Consider the following 11,547-nt stretch of genomic DNA (forward strand, 5'->3'; position numbering starts at 1 on the left):
CACCCAACCTTCCTCCTTACCCCCCTCCCTCCCATCCTTTCACCACCCCCTTCTCCACTCCTCCACCACCTATCCATCATCTGCTCCAGTGGGAAGGGGTTCCCTGAAACCCTCCCCACCACCCCCCCCCACCCTGTTCCTTCCCAGCGAGCCCATGAGCCTCTCACTCGGTCCTTCTCCACAAAGTCGATGAAAGCTGTACGCTCCACCTCCACCGGCTGCCCCTGCCGGTCATACATGGCCAGCACGAAGTGGAAGAAGTTGGATTTCCTGAGGTTGGAGGGGGGCTGCTTCTCAAAATGTGCTCGTGCCAGGCCCACGCCACTGTGGGGAGGAAAGTTGCTGGGAAACCACTGGACGTGCCCTCCAGCGAGAAAGACCCCGTCACCTCTGACCAGGTAGGTGGGCTGGCCAAGACTTGGCTCTGGTGTGTCAAGAGATTGGGCAAGAAATTGGATGGGCCCATTCCACCCTTGCCAGGGCCATCTCAGTTCTAGAAGAGGCCTCCCAGCCCTGAGGTCACCCCAGCTTGCTCCCATGGGAATAAGCAGCACAACAGGTGACAACAGAGGCATCCCTGGCAGGCTCCTTCCCAGACTTTTCCCTGGGCCTCACATTTTGGAAGGCTGATCTCTAAAACCAAATGAACAAGCAACCCATCTTACTGACCACAGGCTCCTGTGACTGCCCTTTAGGGCCTCAAGGGGCAGCTGGGAGGTTTTGGAATGAATATCCCACTGTACCCCAGCTCCTGGCTACGTGCATGAGCCTATGGTATTGCCTGGGAGATGATGAAGTCCATCAGACTCTCAAGAGACATTGAACTGGCTCAGGGCCACTAGTCTGCCCAGCCTGGACCCTGGGCTATGGCTGAAGGTGGGAATGTCCTCCCCAGGTATAGGGGGACCTGCCTCCATGCTTGGAGGAAGACACCACTGGCTCCCTTGGGCAGAAGGATCTTCTGGTCTGGCCTTGCTTTCTCCTGGCTCATCAGAAACCAGTCCCAGAAGCAAAGCCAGGGTGAGAGCAGGAGGAGGAGAAGAACCAAGGCCCTATTCACCAAATATTTCTTGAACCCCAATGATGTACCAAGCGCTGGCCACATGGCACCACGTGGGGCCAGAGTGAAACACCTGGAAGGGGAGGGAAGACAGATACAGAGAGCTGCAACACAAGACAGAGTGGTGGGTGCCCCTTAAGAGATGTTACTATATAAAAAACGGTAAAAGCAAAGGAAAAGATTAATTCTTTCTGTGTGTGATGAAGGGAAGACTTCACGGTGACGGTGGCCTTCCCCCTGGTCTTTGAGGAATGAATAGGAGCTCAACAGGGGCAGGAGGCAAAAGGGCAGAACTAACAGCATAAGAAATGGCTGTAGGTATGAGGGTTAGTGTCACTGGACCACTTCAAAGAGTGAAGTGAGGAGAGAAAAGGTTTTATTGGAAGTGCCAGACTATCCACGCATACAAAAACCAGGCCATGGAGTTTAGACTTTCTTCTCTGGGCCAAGGTCTTCCAAAGTGTGTTCTTTAGCTCTCTCATGGCTCCAGGTCCTCGTTCTATAAAAAAGTGCTATAGCCACAACTGCTGGGAAATGCATACACAAGTGTATGTGGGGGGCCCTGGGACACCCTCCAGGAATGGACCCTCCTTGACCCGCTCAGGCCAGTGCTCCCCATGTGTGGTAGCGAGCCTCCAAGATGGTTCCCCATGATCCCTGCCTCCTGGTAGTCAGGTCCTTATATAGTCTCCTCCCATACTGTATCAGGATTGGTCTGTGTGGCCAATAGAATATGGCACAAGCGATAGCATACGATTTCTAAGGTTAGGTCATACAAGACACGTGGCTTCTGCCTTGTTCACTCTCTTGGATTAGTCACTCAGGAGGAAGCTGGCTGCTGTGTTGTGATGATACTCAAGCAGCCCTACGGAAGGTCCACATGGAGAAGAACTGAACCCTCCTGCCAACAGCCGGCACTAACTGATCAGCTGTGTGAGGCCTACCAGCCCCAGTCAAGCCTTCAGATCACTGAAGCCTCATAAGAAACCCTGAGCCAGAACTACCCAGCTACACTGCTCCCTGATTTCTAACTTTAAGAAACTGTGTGAGATAATGAATGTTGTTTTACGTTGCTGAGTTTGGGGGTGATTTTTTTTTAAATGTGGCAATAGATAACTAACACACCATGCTTACTTGACTACGGAGCATTTTGGTGGAGGGATGTGGTTTGGGAAGCATGACTAAAGGCCACCAGAAGGCTCTGAAGTCAGGCAGGGCTTAGAAGATGCTGTAAGCAAGGAGGGCACAGTGTGGTAGAAAAGTGAGAGGCTGCTGCAGGGATGCAGAGGCGAGGATGAGAATGGTGGAACTGTCTTGAGAGCCATTTAGACCAGAGTCCCATCATGGACATACCACTGTGACAACATCTGCCATACTCATCACTACTTAATATTTTTCTTCGTATAATTTTAAACCAACTTACTCTTACTTGGCTTCTTGCAAAGCCATAATATCTGAAATGTCATGGGCTTCAGAAGCTTGTTGTGTTTTTACTCATACAGATTACAGTAAATACATAAACAATAAAATGAAAACCGTTCCTCCTCTTGAAAGCCTGCTTGGGAGCCTCAGTCGTCCATGTAAAATGCTAATTTTGGAGGCAGAAGTGACTGGTCTTGCTTGTCCCTGATCAAGATGAGGAGGGCGCCACCAACACCTTCTCTTCCTCACCAAAGGTTATTTCTACACGTTCCTTGCTCCAGGATCATCCTCCTCCCTCCTTCCTTGGTGTCCCTCCCTTCTCCTCAGCCTCAGGCTTACAGTCCTTTCACGTCCAGGCCTTGACCCTCCCGCTTCCCACTTGCCAAGAGGCAGGGAAGCCTGAAGACCGCTTTGATCACAGCAGGTCCCTGATTACCGTTGATGAATATGCTAATGAGGCAGCAACCCTGACTCCTCCCTCCAGCCCCCAGGACCAGCTTAGGGGCAGTGAGGCTCCCCAGGGACAGGACCACCTGGGGGTAGATAAGGCCAGAAGGAGGTGGGCTGTGGGGCCATCCCAGATCACTCTGCCCTTTACTCTGTCATCTAGCCCAGGAAAGGTGCCTGGAAGGCTCTCAGACAGTGGGGAGAGAGGGTATAGAGAAAGAAAGAGACCTTAACAGAGGAGGGGTGGAGGCTGAGCAAGAACACAATCCCCCGGACCCCTCAACATACCCTATCTACACAGACACTCCTGTACTTCCCAGGCCAAGAGTCAATCAATAATGCTGAGCTTCCTCTCCCATCCATCCCTCTTGGCAAATACCAGTCAGTCCTGGGTCCTGGTTGCCTGGGGTTCCTACCAGGCTCCTAAGCACCAGACCTGGGAAGTCTGCCCTAAGCCCCAAGCCAAGCTCCCTTCACAGGGCCTGCCCTCTCAGCAGGAGGGGATTCCCAGGGAGAGTGGTTGGGGGGACCAGGGGAGGGGAAAGGGAGCAGGTACCCCTGCCTGGGGTCTGTGGACCAGTAGCCAGTGCTGCCAGCTGCAGGGCATCAAGGGGCTGCACTGTCCGACTCCACAGTGGGATCAGGCTCAATTCTACTTCCCTTGAGGCAGCCCAGCATCAGCCTCCATTCTCCACCTTGCTTAGTGGGTCTGAGGCACAATCACACACATCCATGCAAAGCAATGGGACAGAGGCGGCTAGTTTATAGCTCTGGGACAGGGATCACTATCATGAATGACAGCAGAACAATATGACCCCAAGCAGACCAGGAGAGGACGGCAGAATAGGCAAGACCCCTGCTGGGCATGCCCAGCTCTGCTCCTGGTCTGCAAACGTCTCCAGTTTACCCTGTTCATACCCCTGTGAGACAAGTGAGAAGACCAAGGTGAAATGGAAAAGGTTTTGGTTTAAAGAAATCCTCGTATTTCCTATGAACGCAGAGAAGGACATGCGGATTAGAACAGCAGCTAGAGTGCCAAATGCAGGTCTGTCTGGACTTCTCCTGGTTCTCCCAGGCACCTCCACCGCCTACCTGCCCGTGGAGTGGGTAACCAATCAGCATTCCTGAGCAGAGCTGCAAGCTGCAAAGGGAGAGGGTGCGGAGGGGGAGGGGGAGACTTCTGCTCTTCTCCCCTTGGGAAGAGCTGATGCTCTTGTAATGAGAAAGCAAACCAAGATTAACGAACAGAAAGAAAGAGACACAGAAATATGCTCAAACAGCTCAGAAGACAGACCCGGGCCGTGGAGAGGTCTGAGAGGCCTGCTGGGGCACCCTGGGAGAAGACATGTGCTCCCACAGTACCTTAGAGGCAGAGATGTGGATGAAGGCCAAGGTCTCTGATTCTGTGGTCTCCAAAGTGGGGTGGCCCAAGACACCCACTGGGGTGTGGAGAGAAACTGCAAGGATGTTTATTGATAGGAATCCTTTATCTAGAAGAAGGGAGAGAGGCAGGAGGAGAGCCCCAGAAGTCTGGAGAGGCAAGTGTTTTATCTGGGTTTCCCCAGAAGCAGACCCTGAGACAAGGATTCAAATGTGAACACTTTATGTGGGAGGTGATTCCAAGAAACCCTGGCGGGTGTGGGGAGTGAGAGAGAGAAGGAAAGGCAGTCCCTAACAGGTGCATTATCCACAAGTTACCATTGTGGGCAGCTTCAGCTCAGCCCCCAGGGAGCTCTGGAAACAAGTCTAGAACATGTGCTTCAGCTAGTCAGAGGGCTGAGCAAGGGACCTGGGGTCTTCATCGTCCAACTCCAGTCAGTCACTGGCTGAGGGCTTCTGGTGCGTCATCTCTCAGGTGCTTCTGGCCTGTTGTGCAGGTGGGTGGAGCAGGCTCTGGCGGTCTAAGAGCCTTAGGAGGCAGATGCTGGCAGAGGAAGCAGACCCTTTCCCAAGGGTCCCCAGGGATGTGGGTGGGGTAGCAACTCTCAGCCATCCAGAGGCCTGCGGTGTGATGGAAGCCAGCAAAGCTACAGCCCAAGGGCCTGCGTACAGCCTGGCAATATACACGAGAACTGCCTCACCTGGTGTGTGTATTGCTGGAGCCTATAATTCAGAAACGTCTCATTCACTTAGCATGATTAGTGCACAAAGCGTGCCACATACGCGCCTTTTCCAGGTAAATGCAGCTGAGTGATGAAAACAGCCACATTAACCACTTTTGTAAGACTCCCAAATGATTTACACATCTCCTTGCTTTCTTAAAAAGATTGTTTTCAACAAAATGTTCAAAACCCTTTCCTATCAACTCCGGAGTGTGCTGAGGCGGTGGGGCATGTGCTCCTGTAAAAAGCATGGATGTGGGAGGAGAAAGTGCTCATCTTCATATTTCTACCAGGGCCCACTCATCCCCTTCCCATCTTCTGAAATAGCCCCCAAATTAAAGGAGAATGGGACAGAAAAGCTTGGGTGTGCACAGCTATTTTTTTGGTTGGAGGACATCCGAGCATGGGTGTGTGTGGGCTTCCTGAGTACTGTGCTGGGAATCCAGGCTAAAGGTGACACCAAGGGCAACCTGACCTTCACAGCCTGAGTCATTCAGGTGACCTGTGCTTCAGAGTACCGGGGGATGCATATGGGGGCATCTGGGGGCTGCAGAGTTGTCTGGCTGCTATTGCTTGGCCACCCAGGGGTCCCTGGAGATGCTCCTTTTCGAGGCTGAGCAGGATGACCCAGGAACCTTCTTGCAGCAGCTGGACCTCACCACAGCTGTCTAGGACAGACGACACCTCCCTCACAGTCAGTATCTGCTCTCGGGTCAGAAGGCCATTCATAAGTCTTTACATCCTTGATTAGGTACTTATTGTAAGCGCTAGCAATTTAAAACAAGCATCTCAAATCCCACAGAGGACAATGGCCGAGACTGGAGCTTTGGCCTTCCCCCAGAGGCACCTTCAGGCCTTTGTCTCCCCTGCACCCCTCTGCCCTCTACTAAATGCTAACTCTTGCCTACCTTGGCAGCCCAAGGTTCTGAGCAGTGCCTTGGCTTGGGCCTGATCCATCTTGGAATCTGGGATGCTGGGGAAATGGGGAGAAGCACTGCTGTCATCAGCAGTTGGGGGAGGCTTCTTTTTGATCCCCCCTCCACCCTGGAGGTGGAAGGAGTAAAAGTGTGTATTTCCTGCATCTCATCCTTTGTCTCAGATTTCCCTACTGTCTCTGCTAAATCTAGATCTTCTTTTCCCCATCCTAACATGGCTGCATAAGTCCCCTCTTCCTCTCCTCTGCATCCTCTCTTCCTCCAAGCATCCCACTGGCCGTGGCTCTCCCTGCAGGCATCCTTTGGGTCCCTGGGACTGCTGATAATCATCAAGCTGGGCTTGGCATTCCTGACTCCAGCCAAGATCTACTGGCCTAGCCCTGCCCAGAGCCTGGGAAGATAAAAGCAGAGGCTCACTGGGGTGAACCCACCCCGACAATGCGACAGTGCAGGCAGGAGGACCTGGTGCCTAGAGGCAGCTGCCCAGAACCTGGGTCTAGAAGGGCCTGCCAGAGATGAGGCTTTGGGGCTGTTTCATATCCCCTGCTCCCACTGCCCCAGCAGGGGCTCTGCTCACTTGCCCCAGGAAATTATCTCAGTCACCAGGTCCCTGGATGAGGGGGGAGGGGAGGATCTCACTAGCCAGCTCTCCCATGTTTCCTCTTGCTCTCAATTCTACCCAAAGACTGTCCATCCTGCTTCTCTGTGCCCACCCCCCTCACCACCCACCCACAGGCCTGCCTGCCAGGTCCCAGGCTGAGGAAGAGCTATTAATTATTAAAGCAAACAAAAGCATTTCCTAGCAGGGATGCTAGCCTGCTGCTGCTTACAGGAAACGCAGCCCCAGCTGGCTTCCCTCTCAGGGGCCGGCTAGCGTTCTGGGACCAGCTCAAGGGGGAGGGCTAGCCTGGGTGCTCCAGGAGTCTCCCCAGGCTGGGAGTCACATCAGAAGGAGAGGAGAACTGCTTCTGTGCTGAGAGATAAAGTCCTGTTGGCCCAGGGTAGGCCAGGGATCCTTGTGCAGAGTTCCCCACCAGGAAGACCCTGCCAGCCTTCCCTCTTACCTCCAGTGTATGGTATGCAGCTTCTCTTTTCTCCCTACCCCTCTTTCGCTCAGAACTTTCCTTCCTGTTGGCAGGCCCTCCTTCACTGATCTTAGCAGGCTCTGGGCTTTCTCCTCCTTCTCCACCTTCTGAAAAACCCTGGCGTTGTAAAGCTGGGCAGCAGCAGCTGCTCCAGTACCTGGTTCCTGGGGTCAGGTAGATCACCAACGTGGACAGTGGAGCCCAACAAAAACGGACTTAGTAACCTTCTAACATGCACTCCTGCTTCCTGCAGCAGATACTCATTACCCCCTATTGACTGCTCGAGCCTGGTGCTGTGGACACGAGGATGAATGAGCCACCACCCATGCCCTAAAGGAAGGTGTAGGCTGGCAGAGCAAGGAAGCTCAGGACAGGCAGGGCACAGCTGACTCTGGCCTGTGATAAGCATCCTTAGACAGCACTAAGAACTGCTCCCCTGGGCCGGATGGGAGGGCACAGAGAGAGAAGGTGCTGGGGGGGAGGGTCCCAGAGGTTGTAAGATTTTATTCAGTGGGTGTGTGGGTGCTGGGAGCAGGGGAACTGTTTCAAGAGACATTGTTGGATGCCAAGAGTCATACAGAGGCTGAGAGGAAGCTAGGGATCAGACTGTGATGGGCCTTGAATGCTGAGTATCTGGGAGGAAGTGTGTGTGTGTGGGTCACTGAAGTTTTTAATTGGGGAGGGACACAATCAGAGAAGAGTTCTTTGGAAATGTTTCTTTGGCCCCTGGTGCATGGCAGACGGTTTTGGGGCAGGGGGAGAGGTGGGAGGCTGGGACAGTGGGCTAGCAGGCTGAGGTGATACACTGGGGTTAACCTTCAAGCCAAGGAGGAAAGTCGTGGAGGGCAAGAGTGTGTGTCACGGTTACGAGCTGGCCGTGGGCACTGTGATTAGGAATAGGACCCAGAGGCACCGTCCAGAAGCCTTGAGAAGCTGGCGGCTGTGGGGGGAAGGCGAAGAGCGCATCAAAGACAGCTGTCAGACCCCAAGCAGCCTTGCAGGGAGTGTTCCAGGGCAAGTTCCTCCGAGACAGAGGGAGAGGAGCCTTCGGAGGTGGAAGAGGGGGGCGGGGCAGGGAAAGGAATTCCTGTCATTGTTGTTTTAGGATGAAAAGACCCGAACAGAGGACTGATGGAGGATCAAGAACCAACGGATGAGATGATGGCATCTCAGGAAGAATGAGAAAGAAGTACCTCCCACCTGCTCCCCTCGGCAGGAGGTGCCTAGAGGCAACCAAACATGTGGGGGCTCCCAATCTGTGTCCTGAGACAGAGAAGCCTCTGGACTTGGAGATAAGCAGCCCAGGCCTGAAGAAATTCCTCTCCTCAAACTGGGGAGGCCTTCTGAGTCCTGGTGATGCGGCCCTGGGGACTCAGACTGGACACCTCAGCCCCACTCAAGACCTCTTCCCCACGTGCAGACACTGCTGAAGCCCAATCTCATGGGAAGAGCCTCATCGCCACACTTCCTGCACCCACACAGGCTACAAGGGCACTGCCTCCTTCCCATCGGCTTCCTGCTCATCAAACCTGCTGACAGGGACAGAGGGGAGAGTCAGAGAGAAATAGGAACCTTAAACCGTGAGGCCCCACTGGAACACTTCCTCCTCTCTTACAAGGAGCTCTCACCACAAAGGCGGTGGTGGAGAAAAAGACAAAGAAATTGACCATCTCAAATTAAATGAAAAACCAGAACCAACAGAAAAACAAACAGGATACAGAATTGTATGTATAACACAGGAAAAAAATATGTTAATGGGAAGATGGGAAGGAAATACACTAAATTATTGACAGTAGCTATTTAGAGAGATGGGGTTTTGTTTTCTGTTTTCCTTTTTTTTTTCTAGAAAAGTTATATCATGAGTAAAAATAAGGATATTAATTCATAGGCAAGACCCTTTCTCTTCCTAAAAAGGTGAGCTCCAGAGAGAGGCCCCGGTGCTCCCTCTGGACAGTTATGAAAGCACAGGAATGCAGGAACACCATTCAGTTTGAACATGAAACAAGGTGTGTGTCTGTTAAGGGGTGAGGTTGGGGTTGGTGGTGGGATGGTATCCCCTTAACAGGACTGAGGATGTGAATGTGTGGCTGGCATCCAGGTCTGGTCTGCCCTGGAAACCCCCCAGCAGAATCCCTTCCAGCTGCTGGACAAGCAGCTGCTCAGACCTCTGGGAAGCCCAGCTCCCAAGTGTCCCATGTGTCTGCAGAGGCAGCACCTCCCTAGTCCCAGGCACTGAGAACTCCAGGTAGGATGTCTAACCTCCCCTCCCCTTGCTCACAACTGGGGATACAAAAAGCCCAGGTGCTGTGGGGGGCTGGTCAACGAACCATTATGCTTCCTTTCCAAATCCAGGAGTCCATCCCCCACCCAGGCTCCCTGCCCAGACTCCTGCAAAGGAGTCAGAGGAGATGGGTGTGGGTACTGGGTTCCCAGGGACCCCCTGCCTCGGGTAGGACCCACCAGAAAAACACCTGGAGGGACCTGAGCGGCCCTGACCCATCCTCAGTCCCAATCATTCCACCAAGTCGACTGCCCACCTCATCTCTTCCCCACCAGCCGCTTCTCCAGCTCCACAGGTCCCCATCCTCCAACTCTGAGGGATGTGAGAAAGCAGAAAGGGGGCTGGGTTTCGTGCCTTTCCTGGCCGAGATCTATGGAACTGGACAAGGAGGGGCACTTAACTGCCTGAGAAGGAGGGGTCAGCAGTTCCTTAACAGCTGGTGGCTGTGGGACTGCGGGCAGCCGGGAGACCTCCTCCTCTAGAGCCATGGACGGCTGGGCCAGCAAGCGGTACTCAGAAATCAGAGCCGGGACATCCAGGAGTGGAGGCAGAAGCCCCGCCCCGGCCCGCCCCACATCCTCAGGAAGATGCAGAGGCTCTCAGGGCGAGGTGGGCACAAGAGCTTGCCGGGACAGTGCAGAGTTGGGGCTCCCTCCAACCCCTCGCCCCAGCAGCTCAGCAAGCTGAGAGAAGGCGGCGCGGAGCCGTCCAACCCGAGCGCGCCCGGTCGCGTCCGAGCGCTTACCTCTGCGCCGCGGTGCTGGCGTCCAGGATGCCCGCGCCCTGCATCCAGGAGCGCACCGAGCCCAGGCCGGCGGGCAGCAGCGGCTCTTCCTTCAGGTTCAGCCCGCCGCGGGGCAGAGCGTCCTGCGCAGGAAACATAAGGGCGCGCAGTCGGTGGGCGCTCCCACAGCCGGGGATCCGGTCCCGCCGAGGCTGCGGGTCGTCTCAGCTCCGCCCGCCCGACGGCACCCGGCGCCTGCAGGAGCGCAGCGCAGCGCCAGTCCCGGCCGCTCAGTGCGCGCCAGCCTCCTGGGCGCTCCCTCGGAGAAAGCGGGTCCGCGAGCGCCGGCGCTGTCCCCTCCCCTCCCGGGGCGCGGGGCGGGGAGATGGAGGGATTTCCCCGCGGCCTGAGCGCCGGCGGGCGGACTGAGCGCGGGGCGGTGAGGGAGGGGAGCGGAGACGGCACCCGGTCCGCGCAGAGGCGCCCTAGAGGCGCGCTCTGGCGGCTGCCCAGGGCCGCGGTCGTCGGAGGGGGGGCCCGAGCGCCCCTTGAACTGCCTCAGGAGAGGCGGGGGCGCGGGGCTGCCCGCCCTTTCCCCCTCATCGCCCCCACCTCCCGCCCATCCGCCCGCGGCGCCGGCGCGGGACGCTGATTACCATCCAGGAGGAGGAGGCTGCGGGCGCGGAGCTCGGCGGCGGCGGCGACTGCGGCGGTAGCGGCGGCAGGAGCAGCAGCAGCCGCGCGTCCCGAGGAAAGGCAGGGGCAGCGCCGGGCCAGCAGACGCCTCCGCCGCCTGTGCCCCGCGTGCTCCGGCGCCCCGGCCCTGCCGCAGCCCCGGGCGGCAGCACCTGGAGCAGCAGTAGCAGCAGCCCGGCCGACTCCCCCCTGGGCCCGGTTCCCGCGCCGCCCCGCCGCGGCCGCCGCCGCCCGCCGCTCCCCGGGGCCTGGCCGCGGGCCCGGGCCATCCCGCCGCCGCCGCCGCCGCCGCCGCCGCTCCCGGGGGAGCGGGAGCCGAAGGCAGGGAGCGCGGGCGGGAGGAGGGATGGCGGGAGCTGGCGGGCCCAGGGGACTGGGGGCCGGGGGAGGCGGGGGCGGGGCGGCGCGGTTGGCCGAGGGGCGGCCAGGGACGTGACATCATCGGGGGAGGAGCGGCCGGGCCCGGGCCGCCGCGGCGGGGCGGACCCTGGCGAGTCGGTCGCCGGGGCTGGGGGCTGCGGCCTGCCCAAGGCCGCGGGAAGGAACGGGAGGGACCAGCGTGGGCCCGGGAGGCCCGGGCAAGGAGCTGACTGGGCTGCGCGGCGGGGGAGCCCGGGCGAAGCCGGAAGATCGAGCAGGGCCGCACTCAGAAACCTCCGCCGCCTCCGGGTCGCCACTGGACGAAGTCTCGGCTTCTTCTCCGCTCATCTTCGTCTCCCAAGTACCCGCCGTACTCTCCACGCCGACGCCCGGTTCCTGCACTTGCCGCTCATTTCGACGGCTTCAAGCTTTTAC

At 56.9% G+C, this 11,547-nt stretch overlaps 1 protein-coding gene across 4 annotated transcripts in view; it reads right to left on the bottom strand.

Moving 5' to 3' along the window:
• The window catches only part of EBF4 (EBF family member 4), a 55,357-nt gene extending 44,228 nt beyond the window's left edge, over nt 1-11,129 (bottom strand). For 2 of the 4 annotated variants that reach the window (XM_057529904.1, XM_057529905.1), the window contains exons 1-3: nt 10,713-11,126; nt 10,078-10,199; nt 168-324 (exon numbers count right to left, since the gene is read on the bottom strand). In XM_057529904.1, coding sequence (XP_057385887.1) covers nt 168-324; nt 10,078-10,199; nt 10,713-11,021 — 588 coding nt within the window. In that variant the 5' untranslated portion in view covers nt 11,022-11,126. Of the gene's footprint in view, nt 1-167; nt 325-10,077; nt 10,200-10,712 lie in introns of all 4 variants that reach the window. The other 2 variants (XM_057529906.1, XM_057529903.1) reach the window with 2 other exon arrangements.
• Between the last annotated feature and the right edge of the window lie 418 nt (nt 11,130-11,547).

Source organism: Balaenoptera acutorostrata, chromosome 15 (assembly GCF_949987535.1).
Source record: "Balaenoptera acutorostrata chromosome 15, mBalAcu1.1, whole genome shotgun sequence".
Taxonomy (NCBI): Eukaryota; Metazoa; Chordata; class Mammalia; order Artiodactyla; family Balaenopteridae; genus Balaenoptera; species Balaenoptera acutorostrata.